At 35.9% G+C, this 27,592-nt stretch overlaps 1 protein-coding gene across 11 annotated transcripts in view; it reads right to left on the reverse strand.

The window, feature by feature from the left end:
• Apaf1 (apoptotic peptidase activating factor 1) overlaps positions 1-27,592 on the reverse strand; it is a 78,454-nt gene that overhangs the window by 18,483 nt on the left and 32,379 nt on the right. For 9 of the 11 annotated variants that reach the window (XR_013440374.1, XM_078052951.1, XM_040279681.2 and 6 more), the window contains 8 exons: positions 26,702-26,827; positions 24,462-24,587; positions 22,531-22,656; positions 14,889-15,050; positions 11,147-11,275; positions 6,414-6,539; positions 4,450-4,569; positions 2,367-2,483 (listed from right to left, as the gene is read on the reverse strand). Coding sequence is in view for 10 of the 11 variants with exons in the window: in XM_078052951.1 (XP_077909077.1) it covers positions 2,367-2,483; positions 4,450-4,569; positions 6,414-6,539; positions 11,147-11,275; positions 14,889-15,050; positions 22,531-22,656; positions 24,462-24,587; positions 26,702-26,827 (1,032 nt within the window). In the remaining variant the exon portion in view is untranslated. Of the gene's footprint in view, positions 1-2,366; positions 2,484-4,449; positions 4,570-6,413; positions 6,540-9,947; positions 10,031-11,146; positions 11,298-14,888; positions 15,051-22,530; positions 22,657-24,461; positions 24,588-26,701; positions 26,828-27,592 lie in introns of those variants that run through there. The other 2 variants (XM_078052953.1, XM_078052954.1) reach the window with 2 other exon arrangements.

Below are 27,592 nucleotides of genomic sequence, written 5' to 3' on the forward strand. Positions count from 1 at the left end.
AAATGCTCTCAAATGAACTCACACCCTCACAAAAGTAAGTATGGTTTCTTCGCCCAAATTAAAATGTAGTCAAGAAAGCCGAAGGAAAACAACAATGGAGTTAAATTCAAATCTAACCCATATCTACAAATTGGCCCCTTGGAAAACAAAGGGAAGTAATGGTTTGGATCTGGAATGTCCTCCCAAAGCTCACGTGTTAAAGACTTGGTCCCCAGTGCAGCAATGTTCAGAGGTGGGACTCTGGGGAAGTGACTGGATCACCAGGCACTAACCTCATCAGTGGATTAATCCACTGATGAATTCATAATCCGAATGGACTGTTGGGAGGAGGTGGAAACTGTAGAAAGGGAGCCTAGTTAAAAGAGAGTGGGTCCCTAGGGGCATGCCCGTGGGATTTCATCTTGTCCCCAGCCCCTCCTCTCTGATTCCTGGCGGCCATGAGGTAAACAGCTTTCCTTGCCACACTCTTCTGCTATGACGTTTCTGTCTTGCTACAGGCCCAAAAGCAATGAAGCCAGTGGAGCATAGACAGAAAATTCTGAAATCATGAATCAAAATAAATCTTTCCTCTGCTAAGTAGTTCCTCTCAGAACTTTTTTGTCCCAGTGATGAAAAGCTGAAACAAAACTGTGTGAATGGGAGCCTTCCTAAGTGAGCAGGATAGACAATTTCATAATTCTTCCAGGGAAAGGAGGGTAGCATAATAGTGGAGCGCAAAGGCTCAGAGACCTGCCTTTGAACACTGGTTCTACTAATTAGGAAAGTTGTAGAAATGAAGCGTTCAGACGTTTGTAAAACAAGAATAACAGTATCTAACACCTGGGATGTTGTAAGAATTCAATGAGAGCATCTGACACAGTAAATGTCTAATAAATGCTAGTTGCTATTATTTAGGCTAAACCATATGAAATTGCCATTTTATACGTTAAAATTGGATTTAGAAAGTCAGATATTGGTAATTTCACACAGTTCTGTGTGTGTGTGTGTGTGTGTGTGTGTGTGTGTGTGTGTATATAATGGGTGTGTATATATAATGTTTGAGGACTTTGAAGGGGTTAAGGATGTAGTAGGCTTGTTTCTAGATACTTTGATGGTTAAAAACAAAAGGAACATGGTTGGGATGTAGTTCAGTGGTGGAGCACTTGCCTAGCATGCTCAAGGGTCTGGGTTCAATCCCCAGCACCACAAAAAAACAACCAGGTAAAAGAAAAAGAAGAAACAAGAACTTTTTCAGAATAAATAATAATATACAACAATTTGTATATTATTATATACAAATATATATATAAAGATTATATACATATATATCTACACACACACACACACATAAAGGAAAGGGAAGACTAAGATTTACCTCTAAATGTTCAATCATCTCTTATAGCACCCATCTTAACAATAAATTTTTCATCATAATGAAGAAAAAAATGAAGTCTTGACTCCAAATCCATGCTACAATGACCACAGGAAGTACATAATAAAATTGATGTCATTTCTTTCTTCATTTTGTGTATTAGCATTCAATCTCTTCTTTGTGGAATAATAAAGACTTGAAAATATTTGTGTAATTCCCTATGAAAATGAATTCAAAGTAAAGTAATGTGGCCAATGAGCCTAGGTGAGGCAAACTGAGAGAAGGAGCCAATGTTCTCAAAAAATTCTTATACAAAAATGTGTTCTTCTGTGATGAATTTCACTTGTAATAAATACTATTTTTATCCAAATTATTTTTTAAAAGATTTTTTAAAGATGGACATATATCTTTATTTATTTATTTTTATGTGATGCTGAGGATCAAACTCAGTACCTCACATGTTTAAGGCAAGTGCTCTACCACTAAGCTATAACCTAAGCCCCAAATTATTTTTATTACACAACCTTTTCTGCCTATAACCTGATTCCACTTTTAGTTATTTGGTCTTGTTAGATAAGTCAAGGATTTCAGGTGGTGAGCAGATGTACTTCTAACACCAAATGCTAAAAAGCAAGGGGTGGCAAAACAGGCAAGCATAGCCCACCCTGCACTGAAACTCCCAAGGAGTTATCAGGACCAAAATGGAAACAATTTACATTCCACACCTATGAGCTTCTAAGAGGAGGAGAAAAAAATGCTTTTGTGTAGTTGGCTAAATCTCAGTGTTTGAAATGTGTGCAGAACAACAAAAACACTAGGTAGAAAATAAAAAATACAAAAAGCATGAGGTAAAGGCAATCTGAAAATCTATAACCACCTGGAAAAGGCTCTCACAGAACAATGCCTAACAGATCACAGGGAGACTTGTCTAGTATGCACGTGTAGAATGCCAGGCAAGTGCTTAATTTTAAATAAATTACTCTCCCGCACAGTTCTGAAGACTAGAACTGAATACCTCAATGGCACCATCTTCATCTCCAAATGCCACATACTGAAGATGTGGGCTCAAGCAACAGCAGCTAACTTTAGCTTCAGTCAGGTAATCAACATGACCTGTTTTTCCATTAATGAGCTGAAAAACAAGGCACATCAGTTATTAGGTTGTAGGAGCAGTTTTTCTTCTTTAGAACACAGGCCTCAATTGAAAAACATAAAATAAAACGAAGAAAATAATTAACTGGAGCTCCCTGGGGAACAATGAAGCTACATCCCTGTCTCAGCAGCTGTATTTAGCACTTCATGCTTTCATTTCATTTCATCATAAAATAAAAGCCTTAAAATGTTTAAAAGCAGCTTCTATGCCCACCACCTGAGACACATCTGTCTGATTCGTAATCCCACAGCTAGGTCCATACCTTGTTTTCCATTTTTACACAAAGTTCATTTTTAATAGGGTTATCATTTGTTAAAATATATTTTTCTGATATTTTTCAAAAGGGTTGGTGAAACAGGACTGAAACAGACATACATAAAAAGACAAATCTAAATTTAAACAGGACTTTTTCCTCCAAATCTCTCACATAGCATGGCAATTTTAAGAATTTTTAAGGGAGAGGGGCACAGAGTAAAGGGATATTGGAGAAGTACCCATAAGCATAATTTATGTGATTGAATCTGTAATATTTAACTAAGGTTACCCAATTTCATAATCAAATGCTAATAATTACTTTTTGAAATCCCACACAAAAAAATTGCCTTATCACTCAACTAAGATATGCAATCTAGAAAACTATTTCTCTAGCTTACAACTGTCAGATATTCCTTTTTTCCTTAGTGTCACAATCTAAAATTCTTGAATTATTTTTCAAAATGAAACAAGCAAGCAAATTTGTTTCAGTTACACAGATTACAGGGTCAACTAGGTTCAATCCTCAGCACCACTAAAAAATGAAAAAGAAAACAAAAAAATATATAAGGCACTAATATAATCCATCTGGAAAAAAGATAAACTCAATCTGCATCTTGAAAAAGAATCTGCAGGGGAAGAAGGAATACACTACCTACCCCCAGCTCTTCTCTGGCTGCTGCTCTTAGCACCTTTCTCAGCCACAACTCACTGTCACTCAGTTACGCTAACTCCTCCTGGGTCCACTACCCAGCTGTTCTGCATGGTCTGGCCACCATGAAGGCAGTCTCTTGTGTTGATCTTCCATGTCAGATTTGCTTTTTCCTGCTGTTACTGCTCACAATACTACCCCCGCTTCCAGATTCTCTACCAATGCAGTGCCCACTGCACTGGACTTCTATTTGGAAGAAACTTTACTCAAGGCACCAACCTAACACCAACCCAGTGGCACTAACTTGCTGCTAAATGCTAATATTCTTTAAGGCATCTGCTCTCTCTGTTACCACCATTCAGAGCTTCTAAATACCATTCCTCTGCCAACAGGCCTCTGGGAGCCTTTATCAATCAGTTAAAAAATGCCTTCCTCTTTATGTGTCCCACCCTAAAGTACACTGTTTGGGATCCTGAGCAATATAGTTCTTTCAGTGGTACATCACAATCTTTTCCTTCATGAGAACTAATAAGCATTCAGAACAAATATACGAATGAATGAATGAATGAAAAGGTGTGCTTCAGTACACAAAGTCCAGCTCCTTCCTCAGTTCTGATGACTCAGACTCCTTCCCCACTTACGGTAATTTTTTTCTTTCAAAGAACTTATTATCTTTCCTCTGCAAAAATACTTCCATTAGTATGCTCATCCTTCTATACATGCCATCAGACATGTCTAAATCACTATTGTAAACAAGTTCAATTGTGTCCTCATGGTATCCTAAAGACTCCGTGCCAATCAAGGAATGTGATCATATATATCAATCAAAAAGAAGTGTGGTACAGTGAAGTAGCATCTAATTTCATTCTAAATGCTGGCATATCTAAGCTATAGCTCAAGACCCATATATTTATTCAACTAATTCCTATGGGGCATCTGTTAGAGCTATACAATTATGCCTGACACCAAGTCCAAAACAAACAATAATTTTGAGTTCAACCAAAATAATTTTTCAAATTATTTTCTCAAAAAAATACTCACTTGCAGATGTTTCATATTGTCAACTGCAAGGACCATCACGTCATTTTCTTGAAACACAACATCTACTTCTTGCTTTAACACTATAGCAGAGTTCTTACATACCTTCTTTGTCTCCCAGACCTAATTAAGATATAAAGAAACTAAAATGACTATATATTATAAGTTCATCCTCTAAGATAATATAAAGTTTTATTCTTAAAGCAAAACACAAGCCACGCTTCATAATTAAAATGTCTATAATACAAGAAAACTTCCAAATGTTGTATTATAACCCAACAATAAATATTTACTAACACATGCTATCGTGAGAAGCATTTAGTATTAGAAGTTGTGGGCTCTGGAGCCAAAATGCCTCAGTATGAATTCTAATTTTACATAATGTTATAACTTTGAGCAGTCTATTAACCCATGCTACTCAAAGATAAACACCACCTGCTGCTTCTCAAACTGTTTGATACCAGACCACAAGAATATACCAGAGTATACCAGAATATAAATTAATTATATCACTAAACATACTGCAACAGTGTGTTTCTTTTTTGTTTTGTTTTTAAAGAAGACCTTCTTGATGGAGGAAGCAGTAAGTTGACTTATATTCTAGTTCCAGCTCAACAAGACTGACACATTAACTAGCAGTGACCTTTCTGGGCCCAACTAACCTTCCTGTGCCTATTTCCTCAGCTTCAAAAAGGACTGTTGTGAGAGTTAGGAAATTAATACACATATAGTCCTTTTCACAATATCTGGCATACAGTAAGTACTAAATAAGTTTTAGATACAAACTGTATAAAACACTGTATTTGCTGCCATAGTGCCAAACAGGATCCATGGACACAAAGACCCATCTATGTGTGAATAGATCATGGAGCAGAGGAGCACTAGAGATGGGGAGTAAATTAAATCTTTTTTTTTTAATCTTTTAATCTTTTTTTAATTTTTTAATATTATTTTCTAGTTATAGGTGGACACCATATCTTTATTTTATTTTTATGTGGTGCTAAGGATTGAACCCAGTGCCTCATGCATGCTAGGCTAGTGCTCTACCTCTGAGTCACAACCCCAGCCCCTTAAGTCTGTTCTTAAAATCAGAATTTGATAAGTGTTCTTAGAAACTGACATAGAATTATATAGCATTAAGAGATATAAGACACATTCCCACAAATAAGGAAGGCTAGAGGGAACCTACAGGATGGTCAAGATTTCAAATGCAGAAATATAGGGAAATATGGTATTCAAAGCATAAGAAATCACTTAAGCAAAAGTACAGAAAGCAGGAAACTACAGGGTTTTAGGAAAATCTGAGCAGTCCAATGTAGGTTACCTGAAGGAGTAAAATGAAAGACAGATTGGAACAGAATGAGATCATACTGTGAATCTTAACAGCAGATTAAGTTAGAAGTATTTCATAGATAGTGGGGGGGGGGTATTTGTTTTAAGCAAATGCAAGGACCTGGGTTCAATCCCTAGCATCCTCTCCACTCAAAAAAGACAAGACTATATTGCACATACGGAAAATATCTTGAAAGCAGCATGTAGAAAGCTTGAAAGAAGACTGTGGGAGAGACTAATGTAAGACAGGCAATAGGTAATGAGACCTAGGAATAGGAATGGAAAAGTTGAGACAATGATGAGAAAAATGAAAGGCAGAATATATTAGAATATGGGAATTCAAGTTAGAAGAAAGAGTCAAAAATTATTCTCAGGAATCAAGTGTAATATATGCAAATTAACCAAAATACAGTTTAATCATTGGACTTCCCATAGCACCTGACCCTTGGTAATACTCAGTGAGTGTCTGAATGAATGAGATCATTAAAGTCCACATAGTAGCACTTTTCCAGGAAGAATATGAACCTCATAGCTTCCTACTTTACTTCTCCCAATATCACCCATCAATTTCTTAGTTGTAGAAAGTTTCACTCACCATCATAAATGTTTAAAATGAAAATCTCAGAATTTCTCACCCTGATTGTTTGGTCGTCAGAAGATGTCAAAAATGATGATCCATCAGGAGAAAACATCACACCATGAACCCAACTTAAATGTCCTCTGCAATCAGCTACCTTTACACATGAGTCTATATTCCATAACTACAGAATAAACACAGAATATAGGAAATAACATTCATAAATATTTTGAATATAGAAAGAAGACTTAAAATAGCAAGTATGGCTCAGCAATACCACCTCCATGAAAACAAGCCCCAAACTATAATAATACAAAATGTCTTGTGCTAAAGATTATTCATTGTATGACTATTTTTAAAAGCAAAAACTGAAAACAATCTAACCGTTTGTCCATAGGAAAACCAACCAAATAAAACTACATTAATCACATGATGGAATACTATACAAACTGCAGTGAGAAAAGCACCCTGATAATAGCTAATCTGTAGGATATATTGTTAACTGAAGAAAAGCAAAATGCAGAAGAGTATACATACTATCTTTTATAAAAAACAGTTGGAAATATAAATATGGAAACATATGGATAGATACAGATATGGATATATATGCACACAGATATCTGCTTCTATACACTGTTATCTTTGGGGTGGGGTAGTATAATGGGGAAGAAGAATCAAGGATGATAGGGCTGGGAATGTGGCTCAGGCGGTAGCACGCTCGTCTGGCATGCGTGCGGGCCGGGTTCGATCCTCAGCACCACATACCAACAAAGATGTTGTGTCCGCCGAGAACTAAGAAATAAAAATTAAAAATTCTCTCTCTCTCTCTCTCTCTCTCCTCTCTCACTCTCTCTTTAAAAAAAAAAGGATGATAGTGAGAGTTCTCTTATAAAACTTTGATTTTGGAATGATATAAATGTTTGTCTATTTTTAAAAAATCAATCTAAAAAATTAATAGCATGAATATAAGCAGCTTCCAGATACAGACTATTTTCCACTTCATCCCAAATGCTTGCAAAACCATAAATGAATGCACTAACTGTAACATGTACACATTTCTGTTGTTATTCATGCTTATTACAAATTGTCTTTGTCTGCAACCAGCCCAGCTGTATTTTGTCCTAGGTTCTGCTATAAATTACTCAAAAACATTCCAATCTAATGAAGTACCATATGTGCCTGAGTTCCTCTCATTACACTTTGATTACAGACATACTTTATGATTTCAGATCTAGCATGGACAAAATAAGTACTTCATCACACGTCCAGTGGTTTTCATTCAGTGAATTAGTTCTATGGTTACAAACTAATTATATGAAATTTCCTCTGCCTTATCTCTAGAGTCTAAACTGGGATATATGGAGCTTAAAGCCAGAAATCAAAAACAATTCCACAACTGAAAAATCTCTCTTGAAAAAACTTAACAGCAATAATAATAACAACCCAATTAATAAATGGGAAAAAGAACCAAACAGACTTTTTGCAAAAAGAAATACAAATGACCAACAAATATATGAAAAAATGTTAAACAATCCTAACAATCAGGGAAATACAAATCAAAACTACATTGAGATTTCATCTCACTCCTGTTAGAATGGCAATCATTGAGAATACAAACAATAATAAATGCTGGCAAGGATGTGAGGGAAAAGGTACACTCATGCATTGTTGGTGGGATTGCAAATCAGTATAATCACTCTGAAAAGAAGTATGGAGATTCCTCAAAAACTAGGAATGGGACCATCAGATGACCCAGTATCTCCTTCCTTAGTATTTATACAAAATAATTAAAATCAGCACACTATAGCTATACAGCCACTTCAATATTTACAGCAATGCAATTCACAACAGCCATGTTATGGAACCAGCCTGGAAGCCTGACAACAGATGGAACAAATAAAGAAAATGTGGTATATGTACAATGGAGTTTTACACAGCCATAAATATGTAAATACATTGATGGATATGGATGAATGGATATAAAGAATGAAATTATGGCATTTGCTGGTAAATGGATGGAAATGGAGAACATTATGTTAAGTGACATAAGCCAGACTCAGAAAGTCAAGGGTCAAATGTTTTCTCTCATATGTGAAAGCTAGGCAAAAATTAAGGGGGGGGGGAGTGGGGGAGTCTCATGGAAACAGAGAGAGATCACAGAAGCAGAGGAAGGGGACTGAGAGGAAGGGAACAGAGACCAAAACAAAACAAAAAAAAGTGTGTTGGGGGGGGGAGAATGGAATTGACCAAATTATACTAAGTACATATGAGTATATCACAGTGAATTTCACCTGTATGTATACTTATAAAGCAGTAATTTTTAAAAACTATAAATAAATTGAAGACCAGTAGAATAGAGGAAAGGGAATAAGGGAAGGGGGGAGAAGAGAGAAAGAGAGAAGAAGTACTGGGGGTTGAAGTGGAACAAATTATATTCCATGCATGTATGATTATGTCAAAATGAACCCCAATATTAAGTATAACTACAATGCACTAATAAAAACATTTAAAAAAAGAAACTCCTTCCTCTCTTCCCTCCTTGTTTTCTCCATCTCTTCCCACTCATTTCTTTGTCACTCAGAGCCTCCTGAGCCAAGTCCCTATATTTCAAGAAGGAAGACATTGTTTTTTAGAGAGAAGAAGACATGTATGTAAGAGAGTAAGGGTCTTCGAAGTGTCAGGAAAGGTTGAAAGAGGGATTGCTCCTTTACTCCTTCTAAAAATCCTGACAAAACTTGGAGAGGGGAAAATTCCAACCACATCTACCTTGAGAATCTATAGATAAAGTTCAGATTCCCTAGTAGATCTGACTCTTCTAATTCAAGATCTCTGCCCAAAAGAACCCTGCCCACACCACCTCACTTCTTCCTACTGTCTGGAACAGAACTGGAGCGCGCTCTCTCTCTCTCTCTCTCTCTCTCTCTCGCTCTCTCTCTCTTTTTTAACTATCTAAAAATTTATTCTGATTGAGCTACCATGAAAATTAATATATGTATACATTTGACTAAAATAACAAATATATAGCAAACTTTGATAAGTAACATCAAATATAAAAATTAAAATTTATTGAGCCGGGCACAGTGTGCACACCTGTAATCCTATAGGCTGCAGGGACTGAGGCAGGAGGATCCCAAGTTCAAAGCCAGCCTCAGCACAGTGAGGTGCTAAGCAACTCAGTGAGACCCTGTCTCTAAATAAACTACAAAACAGGGCTGGGGATGTGGCTCAGTGGTTGAATCCCCTGAGTTCAATCCCTGGTACCTAAAAAAAGAAAATTTATTGGAAATAAATTTATAAGAGAACTGGAGTTCTTTAATTCACTGCCTCGGCTTACAACAGCAGGTTCTCAGAGGAAAGTCTTTCAGTGTTACTTGTATTGCTGTACTGAAGAATCAGGGGCTGGGGATATATAGCTCAATTGGTAGAGTGCTTGCCTTGCATACACAAGGCCCTGGCCTGGGTTCAATCCTCAGTACCACCAAAAAGAAAAAAGAAAAAAAGAATTAGGAGGCAACCAGGTGCAGTGGTGCATGCCTCAACTTGGAGGCTGAGAAGGAGAATCACAAGTTCAAGATCAGCTTCAGCAACTTACGTGAGGCCCTATCTCAAAATAAAAAATAAAAGGGCTGGGGATGTTGCTCAGTGGTTAACTGCCCCTGGGATCAATCCATGGTACTAAAAAAAAAAAAAAAAAAAAAAGAATCAGAAGGCACTTACAGAACTCATGCCTTACTTCATCTGTTACCTCCACACTGAAGGGTATAGCTTAGCAACTCTCCCCTAAAGCCTTAAAAGTAAGAGGCAAGGTGGCAAACTCACTAAGAACTGCTGAAATAAGTACCCAACACTGAAGAAGTATTTGCTGTAGTCAAGTGTCCCTTGAATAGGAACCTGTGAACCGAGGGAATTTCTCTACTTTCCAGATAAAGCCCTATCCCCTCAAACTACCTGATGGTGAGACCAAACCAAGGAATAGGGAGTATTAAGGCTCTGAAAAACTAATCCATCTTTGAAGGGAAAATACAATTCATTGTCTTTTGAGTAAATTAATAGAGCAACTCAGACTGGGATTATAGCTCAGTGGTAGAGCACTTGCCTAGCATATGTGAAGCACTGGGTGTGATTCTTATAAATATAATAAATAAAATAAATATAAATAAAATAAAATAAAAGTCCATTGACAACTTCAAAAAAAAATAGAGTAACTCACTTGGTAGAATTCTTCTAAGACTAGTTAGGTAAAGACCCTGAATGTATAATTTATTAGGAAAGTACAAAATTATATGTATAAATAGTAATTTATAAGAGTCATTTTACTCTTTAGTGCTTGGCAATAAAAATAAAAATCTTATCTTAATCAATTCTAAATATAACTTCCATCTTATCCTACTCAATGATCTAAGAATCTGAACTCTCATCATTTCTTTTAAGAAGAAAAAAGTTTGTCTATCCTTATACTGTTCAAGAGATGATATATTTCAGCCTAGAAAACCAGTGGTCATTTCATTGTTTCCCCAACCCCCGCAAAATGCTAGGAATTCAATAAATGCCTGATGAACGGTACTGTCATTCCCTGTTATACTGTCAAATCAAGTCTCCAATCACTGTTGAAATACTAAAGCTGGCTATATAGTTCAATATTCCAAAGCTACAGGTTATTAGGCTACGAAGAAAATACTCTATAGTTTTTCAAGAAAGCATCGTGAGCAGCTAATGGTTTAGGCAACCCATTCCCTGTTATCCTTGGATCTTTAGAGACCCAGATGTCACTGAATAAATTCAACAACTTACCTCCACACAGTATTGGGACAAAGCCACCACTGCCAAATGGTTATGAGGGGAGAAGTCACAGTACTGGATGGTGCTATGATGGCCTGTGTGGATTTCTGCCAACAGGCTACTGGTATAAATATCAAAAAGCTGTCAACATAAATAGAAGTATCTATGAAAGCAAAATATTTAAAAGATAAGCTATACCAAACTAAATCTAAATTTATTTTTAAAAGAATTTCCTCCTGTTTCAACTATAAAATCTAAGTCCTGAAAAACTACTATAATTACTAATACATTGTAGATATACATTTTATATTATAGCATAATTACTATAATAACTGTCATAATTACTAACAATCATAAATAAGATAATACATCAATATACATCAACTTTAAAAACATTGCTCATCTTGAAACACTTTCTGTATAGGAAATGCATCACAGATGATCTCTCAAGCTGGCCTAAAGAGAAATAAAAACCTTTGTGAATAAATGAATGGACTAGTCAAATTAACATAGAGTAGTTCTCCCCAATGCTCATCTGTTCAAAAGAGAAAATGCAATTCATAAATGAAGATGATCAAAATATAGAACACAGTCTTGCTAAATGAAATTAACTCCATTATTTCTATTTCTCTCCAGAGCTAACAAATTACTACATTACAATTAATCATTTTCCCATTTTTTAACCAAAAAATTATTTTTGAGTAATTCAACCTTCTTCATTTCAATTTTTGAAAAATTTTAAATGCTGAATATACTCTTCAAAGTTTTTGCCAAATGATAAGATGGTTTATACTTAATGCATACATACAGTATGTTGACACAATCTAGGAATTCAAGACCAAAACACAGTCCTCAGGAAGAAAATAGAGGTTCCCAGTGGGAGCCAGAAAGAAGCTTAATGAAGTGGTAGAGTGAGTACACCTGTAATTCCAGCTACTCAGGAGGCTGAGGCAGAAAAATCTTGAGCTCAAGGCCAGCCTAAGCAACACAGTGAGCATTTCAAAACATAGAAAAAGAAAAAGAGATTTAGTGAATGCATAACCCTGGAAGCATGTGCAGATGGTAAGATGGTAAGCAGCACAGCTTTGGGGGCCAAAGCCACAGCACAGGAAATCATATTTAAATGTTTCCCAGAGCAGGTTGTTCTTAAAACTTAGTGGCCCACAGTGATATAGGAACTTTGCAAACTGGATAAAAAACTGTCCCAATCATGAAGGAACCAAATAAGAAAAACCTAACAGCAGAGTTGAATTAACAATACCAAAGAGTGGGAAAGAAAAAGGAGAAAGGGACAACTAAAAAGAAATTGAGATCTACATGCAAAATACTCATAAGGGTAATTGTACAGTAGCTTTCTTTCAGCATGGTAAACAGATCTATAGGTTTTTAAAACAAGAAGGCATTTCATGCAACGTAACGTTATTTTCCTTTTTCACTAGATCTTTAAAAAATCTTTTTAAAAAATGATCTTATGCTCAACATCACTGGTCATCAGGAAAATGCAAATGGAAATTACAATGAGATACCACTTCACACCTACTGGGAAGGCTATAGTTTAAAAAAGAAAATAACAAGTATTATCAAGGATATGGAGAACTTGGAATCCTTGTATGTTGCCTGTGGAAATGTCAAATGATGCAGCTGCTGTGGAAAAGCCTGGTGGTTCCTCAAAAAGCTAAATATAGAATTCCCATATAACCCAGCAATTCTAGTCCAAGACATACACACAAAAGCAATGGAGCCAGGCACAGTGGCGCACACCTGTAATGCCAATGGCTCAAAAGGCTGAGACAGGAGGATCAGAGAGTTCAAAGCTAGTCTCAGCAAGAGCGAGATGCTAAGGAACTCAGTGAGACCCTGTCTCTAAATAAAATACAAAATAGGGCTGGGGATGTGGATCAGTGGCTGAGTACCCCTGAGTTCAATTCCAAGTACCAAAAAAAAAACAATCGAAGCAGGGGCTCAGATACTTGTACATCAATGTTCACTGCAGCATTATTTATAAGAGCCTAAAGGTAGAGAAAAGCCCAGGGCCCATACATAGAAGAATGTATGAATAAAATGTGAGGACTATATAGATATATTATACATATAATATATATGTTCATGAATGTATAACACACATATACATATATATAATGAAATATTATTCAATTATAAAAAAGAATGCAGTTATGATATATGCTATAATGCAGATGAACCCTGAAAATATATGCTTAATGAAATAAGCCGGAAACACATAAACCAATATTGTATGATTCCACTTACATGAAATATCCAGAATAAGTAAATTCATAGATTATGATAGAGGTTATCAGGGGTTAGCTAATGGCAAACAGGGAGTTATTACTTAATGATTATGGAGTTTCTGTTTGGGGTGATGAAAAAGATTTGGAAATATGTAGTGGTAAAAGTTATACAACATTATGAATATAATTAATACCACTGAATTGTACATTTTAAAATGATAAATTTGCCAGGATCAGTGGCACAGGCCTGTAATCCCAGTGGATCAGGAGGCTGATGCAGGAAAAATGCAAATTCAAAGCCAGCCTCAGTGAGTAACTTAGCAAGACCCTGTCACTAAATAAAATATTTTTTTAAAATAGAGCTGGGGATACGGCTCAGTGGTTAAGTAACTCTTGGTTCAATCCCCAGTACCAAAATAAAAAAAAGACAAATTTTACATTATACTTCTTATTAATAAGAATAATTTTGAAATCTTTGAAACTTGCAAATGCAGTAGTTCCTTTCTGTTCTTAAAGACTTTAATAAACTTAAGACAAAAGGAGACCGTTTTCCTCTTAATTTCCTGCCAGAGGAATAAAAATAAATACCAACCAAGATCCCAGCAATACAGTTACCAGATCAATAACAATCATATGCACAGATCCTTCTGTGAATTTTTAGGTAACTATATTATATTTCAATTGTGCTCTTAAAAATAATAATATTTATTATTCAAGTCTTTTAAAATTACTGTTAGAAGACTATCAGTGAGCGGTAAATCAGAAGACTTGGCCATCCTATTCACAGTGCAACCTTAGACAAATTATTTGGCTGCTCTGAACCTCAGTTACCTCATTATTATCATAGGGTCATTGCAATCTGCTTTGTCTCCTAGGTATTTACTATAAAAAGAAATTATATGTGTGAGTACTCTGAACAGCACAAATATAAAGACTCATTAGATTGGAAACAAGAGGACAGTACTGTCTTTTCATTCGTTTTATAAAAGTCTTACAACCTTGTTCAGTTGTTGATGAGTATTTCTATCAGAGTCACCAAATCATAATTTTTTTAGGGATACATAGCTCTTTGAAAAATCACCTAAATCAACATTTTGAAATTAATGGGGAAAAAAGGAAGAGGAGGAGGAGGAGAAGAGTGATGCAGAATTATTCCACATTTTAAATATACATGAGGAACAGTGGACCCAACATCACAAATTGCTTCTGTAATGTAGGGTTACCCAGGGTATTAAATATGTTAGTTCCCACTGTCTATCTCCCAGAGGAGAAAGCAGTGCATGATATTTCCCACACCTGTGTGACTATACACACCTTTTCTCACAAGCCATCCAAATCCCCCAGAGCATGGTTCTAAACAATAATGAAAGGTTGGGAAACCCTGCCCAAAATCACACAGCTAGACTTTATTTATATCAGAAAACAGTGTAAAATGAAAAAATTAATAGAAATTTTAATTTTCTTTAAATCAGGCTAAATTTGATTTTTAAATTACGAATACTTACAAAGATTTTATTTTTTGCTGCCACCATTATTCTAGTACCATCAGCAGACCAGGAACAACATTTCACTATCACTTCTATCTCGTCTTGAGGGTCCTCTGAATTTAGGAAGAACTGCTTCACATTAATGCTTTTCCTCTCATTTGCTGATCTCACATCCCAAAGCTTCAAATTTAAAAAATAAAAAATAATTGTTTTTAGTCTCAACTCACACCTCTAGAATTCCACCTGGATTAAACACCATACGAACTTACTCACTTTACCTAATGAACTTTTACCTACACAGGACTTTCTATAAAGCTTTTACATTAAGTACTTCTATTTCATTGATCACCTTCCTAATTTTAAAAAATAAAAATACTGCCCAAAATGCAGACTGCAGAACATAAAATTAAGCAAAAAGTGAGCAGAGCCTTGCTGGCGTGGAGGAGGCTCTAAAGGAGGTGTTGACAGGACGAATGTGGAAGCAGGAGGATGAAGATGCCAGCGACTTGCCACTGCTGCCCTCTGCCGTCCACCTTGATGTGTGCACCACATCTACAGTAAGCACAGCAAGAGGACTGCACAAGGCCCAGACCAAGCCCAGGGGTACCACAAAGCAACAGGAGACCTGAAAATAGGAAACAGAGATACTGAAAGAAAATGAGGCTCCTCGTGTGCTTGGTGGAGCCAGATAATCTAGAGGCATAAAAACTACTGTCTCCTGAGAAATGAGGTAAAAATACACTGAACCTCACTCTAGAGCAAAGCCACTGAATGGTACAAAACAGAGGCCTTCGAAAAGATACATCTTCCTTCCAGATCTCAAGCAGTCCCAGCTTCAAAGAATGATAAAGGCTATCATGCCTGGACCAAGGGTTGGCCAAGGACAAAAACAAAAACAAACAACCATGCTTCTCAGACTTGAACTTAGCTTCCAAAGCAGAACACCCAAGTAAAACCTGATTTGTCTGGCCAGGCACATCTTTAATTCTTTCTTGAGTTCAGAGAAGCATTCTACATAATAAGAAATAAGGCCAAAACCAAAATCTTGCCACTTGCAATAACCTTAGATAAACTAACTAAAGCAAAACAGACACTGGGGACTAAAATATTTACCCTTCTCTAATACTAAAGAGAAAATAAATGCCAGAAGCTTCAGTCACATCAGCCAGAATATAATGAGAAATCATACTGTTTCCCTATTTATAGGAAAGACAAAGAAACCACTGGTAGATTTAAGAAAGTAAAGGACTAGCTAGAGCAATCAGATAGACAAAAGAAATTAAAGGGATATGCATAGAAAAGAAGAATTCAAACTATCATTATTTGCTGATGACATGCCTCTACATTTAGAAGATCCAAAAAATTCCACCAGAAAACTTCTAGAACTAATAAATTAATTCAGCAAAGTAGCAGGATATAAAATCAATACCCATAAATCAAATGCATTTCTATAAATAAGCAATGAATCCACAGCAAGAAAAATTAGGAAAACCACTCCATTCACAATAGCCTCAAAAAAAGTAAAATACTTGGTAATCAATCTAAAAAAAGAGGTGAAAGACCTCTACAATGAAAACTATAGAACACTAAAGAAAGAAATTAAAGAAGACCTCAGAAGATGGAAACATCTCTCATGCTCTTGGATAGGCAGAAATAATATAGTCAAAATGGCCATACTATCAAAACTGTTATACAGATTTAATGCAATTTCTATTAAAATTCCAATGACAGTCTTCAGAGAACTAGAAAAAGCAATCATGAAATTCATTTGGAAAAATAAGAGACCCAGAATAGCCAAGGTAGTCCTTAGTAGGAAGGGTAAAGCAGGAGGCATCACAATACCAGACCTTAAACTGTACTATAGAGCAATAATAACAAAAACAGCATGGTATTGGTACCAAAACAGACATGTAAACCAATGGTACAAAATAGAAGACACAGAGACAAACCCACATAAATATGGTTATCTTACACTATACAAAGACGCCAAAAATATACATTGGAAAAAAGATAGCCTCTTCAACAAATGGTGCTAGGAAAACTAGAAATCCAAATGTAACAAAATGAAATTAAATCTCTATCTCTCACCATGCACAAAAATCAACTCAAAGTGGATCAAAGACTTAGACACAGAGACCCTGTGACTAAAAGAAGAAAATGTAGACCCAAATCTTCACCATGTTGGCTTAGGTCCTGACTTCCTGTACAAGACTCCTAAAGTGCAATAAGTAAAATGAAGAATCAATAAATGGGGTGGATTCAACTAAAAAGCTTCTTCTCAGCAAAGGAAACAAACAATAATGTGAAGAGAGAGCCTACAGAATGGGAGAAAATCTTTACTACACACACCTCAGACAGAGCAGTAACCTCCAGGATATATAAAGAACTCAAAAAACTTAACACCAAAAAACAAATAACCCAATCAATAAATGGGCTAAGGAGATGAGCAGACACTTTTCAGAAGAAGATATGCAATCAATCAACAAATATATGAAAAAATATTCATCATCTCTAGCAATTACAGAAATGCAAATCAAAACTACTCTAAGATTTCATCTCACTCCAGTCAGAATGGCAATTATCAAGAATATAAGCAATAATAAGTGTTGGCAAGGATGTGGGGGAACGGTACACTCATACATTGCTGGTAGGACTGCAAATTGGTGCAACCACTATGGAAAGTAGTTTGGGGATCTCAGAAAACTTGGAATGGACCCACCATTTAACCCAGCTATCCCACTCATCAGCAATACCCAAAGGATTTAAAATCAGCATACTACAGTGATGCAACCACATCAATTCACAGTGGCTAAACTATGGAACTAACCTAGATGCCATTCAACAGATGAATGGATAAAGAAAATGTGGTACATAAACACATGAAATATTTTACTCAGCCTTAAAGAAGAATGAAATTATGGCATTTGAGGGTAAATGGATGAAACTAGAGAATATCATGCTAAGTGAAATAAGCCAATCCCAAAAAAACCAAAGCCAAATGTTTTCTCTAATAAGCAGATGCTGATCCATAGTGGGACGGGTGGACAGAGAAGAATGAAGGAACTTTGCTTTGTGTAGAGGGGAGTGAGGGGAGGGGTAGGATTGTGCAGATGGGAAGGACAGTAGAATGAGACAGATATTATTACCCTATATACATGAATGATTATACTACTGGAGGACTCTGCACCATGTACAGCCAGTGGAATGAGAAGTTGTGCTCCATGTGTGTTCAATCTGTCAAAATGCATTCTACCATAAAATAAATAAAAATTTTAAAAAAGAATTTTGATATAGAAAAAAGGAAAACTAGCATAATCCAATTTCTTTACTCCTGCTTAAACTACAGCTGCTTTTAGAAGGACCTGACTGCAGCTCCTATCCAATGTGGTGAAATCCTACATGTCAGGGGATCATATAAACTAATATCACCATTTCATTTTGAAGACACCATGGCACTCTGTCCAGGGTTCCTGTTTACCCTGTGCCCTTGTATGTTCTAAATGACAATTTTTAAATAAAACTCCCTTTTGAAATAGTTTATCATCACAGTCCAAAAAACACATGCTTATCAACTTGATACACTACAAAAAGCTTAGAAAATTACAGAGCCATTTGAGGCAGAAAATAATTTACAGTTTCATTCTCTCAAATGGTAAAAGCTTTAGAAGACTTTGACCTTGAAATGCTGTTATCTAAAATCATTTTGCAGAACCTCTGCTTACTACATGTCACTGTATCAGTGTGAACCAGCCAGCAGTACTGGCTTAACAGCACCGTAGGAAAGCCACCACAGACACAAGCAGGTGTCCCCAAGACTGCAGCAATGTCTGTCCCCGACTGCTAGTGATACTCACACATGAACACAGAAATCAAAACCTGCCCCTAAAAACTGAGGCTCCTTTAAAATTTCTTTATGAGTTTGAAGAAGTCTTAGTTTGATCTGAAGGAACACAGCAAGGGCTTATCATTTTTAATGCATGTATTAAAATATCATGCTGGTCACTTTGAAATTATATTTGAGATTATATAAATGAATTGGATATAGATACTACCCTCAAAGAGTTTATAAGTCAGCAAGAGGGCTAAGATGAGCACATAAGTAACTCTAACCCTGGATACACAAGATATATCATTTGAGAGGAAAAGAAAGCACAGTGGGAACATAGCATTCAAGCCGTGGGTTTAGGGAACACAGTATGCAGGTGACCAACTCACTCTATCACCTGAAGATTGGCCTACCTTATACCACCTTATAAAAGAATTTCAACATCAAAAAGACAGAAGGAACACTCTAGGGCTTCAGCTCAGGGGTCAGCATACATTAAAGTACAAAATGGGAAAGCAAAGGTAACAAAAAGGGAGAACAAGTTCAATCTGGCTGTAGCCTTAGGTACCTGAACCCTTTACCAACACAGTCCTCATCTGTTCTTAGAACATCCTCTACACAGCTGGGCAGGTGGTACATGCTTTGTAGTCCCAGCTACTTGGGAGGCTGAGACAGGAGGATCACTTGAGCCCAGGAATTCAAGACCATCTCGGTCAATATAGTGAGGCGCTATCTCATTAAAAACAAAACAAAACAAAAAAAAACTGCCCCTCTATATAATTTTAGCATTTCATGTTCCTCTATCACTTACCTTTCTCCCCAACCTAAATAACTTAAGGCCAGAGAATGTGCTTTTTTTTTTTAAGTATTTAAAATCCAAATGCCTACTAGCATAGTACCTGATACACAGTAAATATCATTAAATGATCATAGGCATAGGCATGGGCATGGGCATGGGCATAGAAAAGACTTATAGGAGAGGTTAAGAAGAAGAAAAAAAATAAACACTTATATTCAAATGAAGAATGCTTAACTAGGTTATCAATGGAGGTTTAAATACAACAAGAATAAGGATCAGATAAATAAAAATGCAAAATTTCACACTAATCCAGAATGTATCAGACTTTACAACAAAAAATGGAAACTTAAAACTGATTTTGACATTCTTCAAAAGCATATAGGTCAGAGAGAAGCAGGTTAAAAAAGGCTTGAGCAGTGAGCAGGTTGTCAGGAAACAGAGAAAAGCACAGATGATGGATGGACGGATCTGGAACGTCCCCCAAAGGGCCACATTAAAGACTTGGTCCCCAGCCTGTGGCACAACTGAGAGGTCATGGAGCCTTCAGGAGGTGGGAGTGCAAGGTCTTTAGGTCACTGGGAGCAAGCCCTCAAAAAGAATCATGGCTCCTCTCTGTTTTGTTCCAGGCCTCGGGGTGAGCGGTTCTGCTCTGCCCTGTACCCCCTGTCAAGCTATGCTGCTCTCCCCCAGGTCCAAAGAACAACAGGGCCAATTATCAGGGACTGGAATCTCTGAAACCATGAACCCAAAAAACCATTTTTCTCTTTATAACTTATCTCAGTTATTTGCTACAGTAACAGAAAGCCAACTAACAAAGTTTAGTCACAGAAAAAGAGAAAAACAGAATGACTATTTGAAAGAAAAATACATCCAAGATTTTTCAATTTTTTGTTTTATAGGGCCAGGAAGGGCCAAGAACATTTATAGATGGAAGGAAAGTATCCCCAAAAAGCATAAAACCGAAAAAAGCAACAGAGAGAGGAAATAACAGTGAAGCAAAGCACCATATAAAGGAGGGAGAAAAAGAAACAGCAGTAATAAGTAATAGACTTTTGGGCAAGCAGAGGACTTGTTAAAAAAAAAAAAAAGAGAGAGCAGGGAGCTTTTACAGCAGTGTTTGAGGAGGCTCACTGAGGGGAGCTCTGGGTAGATAGTTTTAACCCTCTGAATTATAATGAGGTAAGGTAATTACCATAGAATCAAAAGGTTGGGGGCTTACAAACAGCAGGAAAGGACTGGAATAGGCACTACAGTGAAGTAAAGCCAGGCATGGTGGCTTGGGAGGCTAAAGAAGGAAAAACCGCAAATTCAAAGCCAGTCCCAGCAACTTCATAGAGGCCCTGCCTCAGAATAAAAAAATAAAAAGGGCTGGAGATATGGTCCAGTGGTTAATTGCTCCTGGATTCAATCTTTGGGGCAAAAAAAAAAAAAAAAAAAAGACAGTTAAAGCAGCTGCACAGCTTAGATCATGATATCATCACAAATCTTAGAATCGGGGCTGGGGATGTGGCTCAGGCAGTAGCGCGCTCGCCTGCCATGCGTGCAGCCCAGGTTCAATCCTCAGCACCACATACCAACAAAGATGTTGTGTCTGCTGAAAACTAAAAAATAAATATTAAAAATTCTCTCTCTTTCTCTCTTTCTTTAAAAAAAATCTTAGAATTAGCAATGGAGATAAGATGGTAGAGAAACTTGGACTCAGAAATAAAATGCCTTCTTCTAAAGCCACTCACATAGTAAAAATCAAGAAATAATAGACCGATATGATGGAAAGAATATCTTGGAAGATGGCTGCCTTAACCCATCCAAGGGTATTATGGAAAAGCTTCCTACAACACGGATTATCCCAAAAGAAGGAATAGATATTCGGTATTTGTAAATAACAAATTGTAGAAACCGAACTCTGACAGGTGAGGACAATGCCTGAACCAGAGCCAATAATACAGAATAGAAGGGAAAATAGACATGAAAATGGTCAAAAATGGTCTTCATTTAAGACCAGAGAAAGGAGAGTCAATAATCAGGAGACAAAAGTGACAATGGAGACAGAAATAAAATATTGAAATTAGGGTCTTATTTTAGAAGGTAATGATTTAAAGAAGAAAAACTTGGGGTTTTTAGAAATATAAAATTCAGGAGTTTAAATGAGATGTTTTCCCTAACTCTTGTGTTATTCTCCTATATGTCTGCTCAAAAACAGGAAAATGGTAACACAAAAAGTAGAAGAAATAAGTGACAAATAAAAGCAGCCCTTTATAAACCTGACCCTATAGATCTCAAAATAGTGGATAAATATGTTTTTTAGGGATATAATGCTTAGCCAGGCTAGCTGGCGCACACCTGTAATCCCAGTGGCTTAGGAGGCTGAGGCAGGAGGACTACGAGTTCAAAGCTAGCCTCAGTGAAAGTGAGACACTAAGCAACTCAGTGAGACCCTGTCTCTAAATAAAATACAAAATAGGGCTGTGGGTGTGATTCAGTGGTTTAGTGCCCCTGAGTTCAATCTCTGGTCCCTGCCCCCCCAAAAAGGATATATGCCTAAAATTTAAGAATTCCAATTACATGTATTTTAAACACAGGAAATCATTCATAAATAATTATTATGACAAATAATTAGTTTTATTAAACATGTTCCTGGAACTTGAAGGAAGAAGCTCTTTCTGTAGAAATATGAAAAACAGAGCTATAGTTTGAATCTTAAATGTCCCCCAAAAGCTCATAAGTTGAAGGCTTAGTCCCCAGCCACTGGTGATGTTAGAAGTGATGGAACCTGTAAAAGGTGGGGCCTATTAGAAAGAAGTTATTGGGAGTGTACCCAAAGGGGACATTAAGAACTCCACTTTGCTCCCCTACAGGCTCCCTGCCATTATATACTACCTCACTACAGGTCCAAACAAAGACAAGCAACCACAGACTGAAACCTCAGAAACCGTGATCCAAAATAAACCTTTGCTCATTATAAGTTGTTTTTCGTGGGTATTCCATTACAGTGATGAAAACCTGACTACCCATTTTAATAATGTACAAAAGCTTACCTTTAATGTTCCATCAGCTGAACAACTGGCCAAAAGCTCATCATCTGGTGAAAATCTACAGTGATTGACTGAATTTGTATGGCCAAACATGGTATTTCGACATTCTTTTTGATTCAAATCCCAAAGCTATTTGAGAAAGATAAAAGATAAATTTTAAAAACTATTATTGAATGGGGAAAAAGTCAGAAATCATATGAATTTCTTCCTATCCTTCTACTTTGGATGTTTGTTTAAAGAATGATGCTCAATTCGTAGTAACACAAAGGTGTCAAAGTTAAACTTGTGATAAACAACAAGGCAGCCTTTCGACTGACATCTAAATCTACTAAGGAACTTGAAAGCTGATCTGGGCTTTTAGTCTGAGCTTTAAATAATTAAACAATTACTGCTTATTTAAAATGAATGGTTTAGAATCAAAGTTATTTGGGCTATAAAAAGATACAATATATAAAGATAACTGCCCCCATATTTTTTAAATACTAGGTTATAAAAAACGATAATTTCTAAGATCTCCCAAACCTTGTAACTAGTCAACAGGCTAAAAGTTATTAATATTCTAAAAAATTATTCAAAAAATTCAAAGCACCTGTATTAAGTATAATACAGTAAATAGAGGGTTTAGAAAAAGAAATCAAATAACAACTCCAGTAAGCAATCAACCAAATCCAGAATGTGATATATTCCACAAGACAAATAACTCAATTCCTCTATCAAACCAATAGCACAAGAAAGGGCAAAAGGGGAAAGGGAGGTTTTTTAGAATAAAAGAAGCCTAACAGACAAAATAAATGTCAAGTGCCAAGTTTGTTCCATGTCTGATTCCAACAAGCCACAGGCAGAAAGACATGTTTGAGACTACTGGGGAAAGTAAACACAGATCAGGTACATTACAAAACTACTGTTTATTATAGTAGGTTTAATAATGGCATAGCACTAGTGTTTACACCTCCAAGGCTCATGCTGAAATATTTTGGGGGAAATCACATATCCAGGATTTGCTGTAAAATGCTCTAGCCAAAAAGAAGGGTAGAGGGCATATATAAAATAAGATTGGCAAAACCTTATTTTGTTTATAATTGTAGCTAAATGATGGATACCATAGAGACTCCTTATTATATTTTCTCCTTGTTTGAAAAATATTTTTAAATGTACATGAAAAAGGCTACATTCAACTCTGGTGATTTGTACCTCTGGTGATTTGTACCAACTAATTTAAACCCAAGGAAAGAAATGATTTATCCCAAAAGTTAATCTTGAAAGAAATTCTTTGAAAATGATCAGTAAGTGAGATTCCTGTTCCTCATGTTCACCTCCTTCCGTTGCTCCTTAATCCTAGTTCTGATAAACCCAATTCTTCATGTAAGGCAAGTTACATAGAGACAGCCTTAGTTATAATTACAAATTTTTAATGCGTTCTCAGCTTGCAATCACAGAACATGCTTTCTGGTAGTTTGAATGGTAAGCAGGTATGGCATGTCATGTCTTAAATTAAACTTTTCCTTAATTAAAATCCCCTTACATATGGTAGAGACTTCTATCTATATTTAAATGAGGTAAATGTCCTCAACATACAAAAAATTAAAAATAAACACCAAAAATATGTCATATTATAATAGATTTATTTTCATTTTAGAGAGTAATTTATTCCCATATAGCGAAAGTTTTCCGAGTAATAGTGAGTTACAACTATATGAAATATATATACATATATATCTATATTTTACTTTTTTTTTTTTTTTTTTGCAGTATTTGGGATTTAAGCCGGGGCCTCACACATGCTTGGGAAGTGCCCTACCACTGAGCTACATCATCAACCTTTCTTTTTTTTAATCACTGTAATAATAAAAGTCCCAATAATACAATACATGAGATAAAAGCTTTTGTAATGTATTATAAAATTTATCTACATAATTCTCAATAGCCATACTTACTTTGAGGAAAAAATCACTTGACCCAGTGGCTAAGAGATGACTCTTCCTGGTAAAATGGCAACAATTGACTTGCTCTGAGTGCTCATCATAGGTGTGGACTAGTTCCCCAGTCACAGAATTCCAAATCTAAAGAGAATTTAAAAATTAAAATTTATAGATATTCTTTATTTTCAAAGGATAACAGAAAAAAGCAAAATGAGGCACTTTCCAGATGCTGTCTTGTCATAACAGATTTTCCCATCAGAATGACACTAATGAATACTACCCTTTCTCTAAAACATGGCAATATCTGTCTCAGTGGTTTTTATATTTGATTTTTTGCTAAAATTACTTATAAGACTACACATATCTTTCTATAGCATAAATGGAATCTTATGAAAATAGAGGATTCCCCACATTCACATGAATGACAGCACCACAGAAGTGCTATAAAGAGGATGACATAAGAGACTTCAGATCAGACGTGGGAAGTTCAAGATTGGTTCTGTGTAGCCCACTAAGCCCTTACCTTACCTGAATCTCAACTCCCTACTTAGCAAATGGGGATACATAAACATGTTTTACACAATTCAACATATCAAATCAGATCATAGACATGCTAAGTATCGACTCCAAGGTACCAACCATATCAATAGTATAGACAGGCACAAATCCCTGGGGTTTGATCCTCAGCATCACCAAAAAAAAAAAAAAAAAAAATTCCTCAGTAAATAAATAACAGCTTGAGGGTCTGATTGAGAGTCTGAGAGAAACCTAGCTATCAACCCTGTTATTATTACTTAATGCAAACTTGGGCAAGTGACTTCATCTCAAACTATTTTCTCCTCTGTAAAGTCAGATCAATACTTACTTTGCAAGTTGTAATGAAAAACTGATAAGGTAATAAAAGGAAGAGTGTAGTAAGTCCCACAGTAAAGAGTAAACATCATTCTACTTACTGTGTAAGACAACTAAGCAAACAAAAGAAATAAATGTCCTAATAAATCTTCACTAGGACATTGACTTTTTAGAGATACTCATGTTCCCTCCCATAGCATTCCCTCAAAGCATTTATTAGAATCCCCAGAGGTCCAAAGAATTTATCTTATTTTGAAGCTCTTTAAAGAATATTCCTGCCTCTTGTTTATTTATTATTTCCCTTTACTCCACATAGTTCTGACTTTGGAACTGCTCAGTGCGGCCAAGTCTGACTCAGAGTGGAGGTTTCAAGAGTGAATTAACTCCTGGTTGTAAAGCCACCAATTCTAGTCTATCAAGAAGCAGGTTTTAACAGGGCATGGTGGCACATGCCCATAATTCCAGCAACTAGGGAGGCTGAGGTAGTAGGAGCATGAGTTCAAAGTTGTCCTCAGCAACTTAACGAGGCACTTGCGACTCAGTGAGACCCTGTCTCTAAGTAAAATACAAAAAAGGGCTGGGAATGTGGCTCAGTGATTAAGCACCCCTGAGTTCAATTCCCAGTACAAAAGAAAAAAAAAAAAAAAAAAAAAAGCAGGTTTTTCCAAGGTCTCAATTTTAATCTGGACATTCGACAACCTCTTCATGTCAGTGAAAACTCCAGGAAAACTCCCAAACCAACTCTCTTGTCCTTCCAACCTAGCCAGATTCGTATTCGAAAACGCTTTTGAAAAAAGTCTGAAGTGAGGTCTCTCTTCCAAATTCTAGTGATAAAACTAAGTCTTCAGTTTCTCTTAAATTCTGCATTAAATAAATACTCTAGCTAAAAGCCAAATTTAGGGACAAGAAACAAAAAAGAATAATTAACAAGATAAAAATCATCCTCTTTTTCTTCTTGTTTTTAGACCAGCAACCTGTTAGTTTGTCCACCTACCTAGTTTTACACTGAATACCTAAGTTCATACACGTTTTAAAAAAATGGGTTACATTTAAAAAATTATGTATTTTATGACAGGAATCTGATCTCAGACAATCATTTTGTGCAATAACAGTCTAAATCACAATGTACTCTAAAATTTCAACCGACATTTAACCCACAGACCTGTCTATTAATGGCAGGCAAATTCATTAATCTGTAATTACTTTTCCCCACTGCCTGGTAAATACCTCAGGCTGATCAACATAAGCATTTTTGCTCATGCTTAAAAATAAAGAATTTTCTACAATGTTAATTTTATAAGGATTCAAGTTAGTGATCAACAGGCATGAGTCCTTTAGTTAGTCTTTTACAGAAAAAATTAATTCTGTAATGGTTACAATTCAAGAGGAAAATAGTTTCCTACCTTCACTTTTTTATCCACTGAGCAGGTTGCTATAAATCTGTCATCTGTAGAGAATGCACAACAAAGCACTTCATCCTCATGAGCTTTGATTTCTAGAAGTTTCTCTCCTGTTTCAGCTTTGAACACCTATACAAGCAACAATAAAATCTTTACTATAAATCACTGAACTCACCACGTAATAAAAATCTTTCTTTAAAAGATCTTAATCACTGTTATTTATAAAACAGAAATGAACCTTAGCAAAATCATTCAAAAAATCAGAATTTCTGTCAGAATTTGTAGGCCTTCACATAAACAGAGAACTATCCATTGTTTCATGTTGATTAATACCAATAAAAAGAAATGGCTCGATATAGCTTCAATTCTTATGACCATTTTGGCAAATTCTTAATAATCAAACACAAAATATTTAATGCAATATGTTTTCTTTCTGGAGCTCGGAAACCAAAATTAGTAATCAGGTACTATAGAAAGAAGGCATGCAGTCCTTACTTCGGAAAGACCAAAATTATTATAAAAAGTTTAATTAATTTTACCCTATTTCCTTCAAAATTAATAGGTAGAGCACAAATGCTAACAGAAATAATTTAGTTCAATTACTATTTACATCCAGAAACCTATTTCTAAGCCTTTGATAAAATAGTTATTGAATCACTACTTTTTCATCAGAGTCCTATCCACTACACTAGTAAGTCCTTATGTCTTTTAACAATTATTATTTCATCATTACCCATAGGCAGCAAATGGGTGGCAGATAATTGACAGGGAAGAAGGTTCTTCTTTGTCATGTGGCAAATTTAGAATTATGAAAATACATAACTATATCTTTAAAATCTCTAGAGAAAACTTTCATAAAATATTCAAGAGAGCTAGGCATGGTGACGGCATGAG

The sequence above is a fragment of the Ictidomys tridecemlineatus genome, chromosome 6, assembly GCF_052094955.1.
Source record: "Ictidomys tridecemlineatus isolate mIctTri1 chromosome 6, mIctTri1.hap1, whole genome shotgun sequence".
Lineage (NCBI taxonomy): Eukaryota > Metazoa > Chordata > Mammalia > Rodentia > Sciuridae > Ictidomys > Ictidomys tridecemlineatus.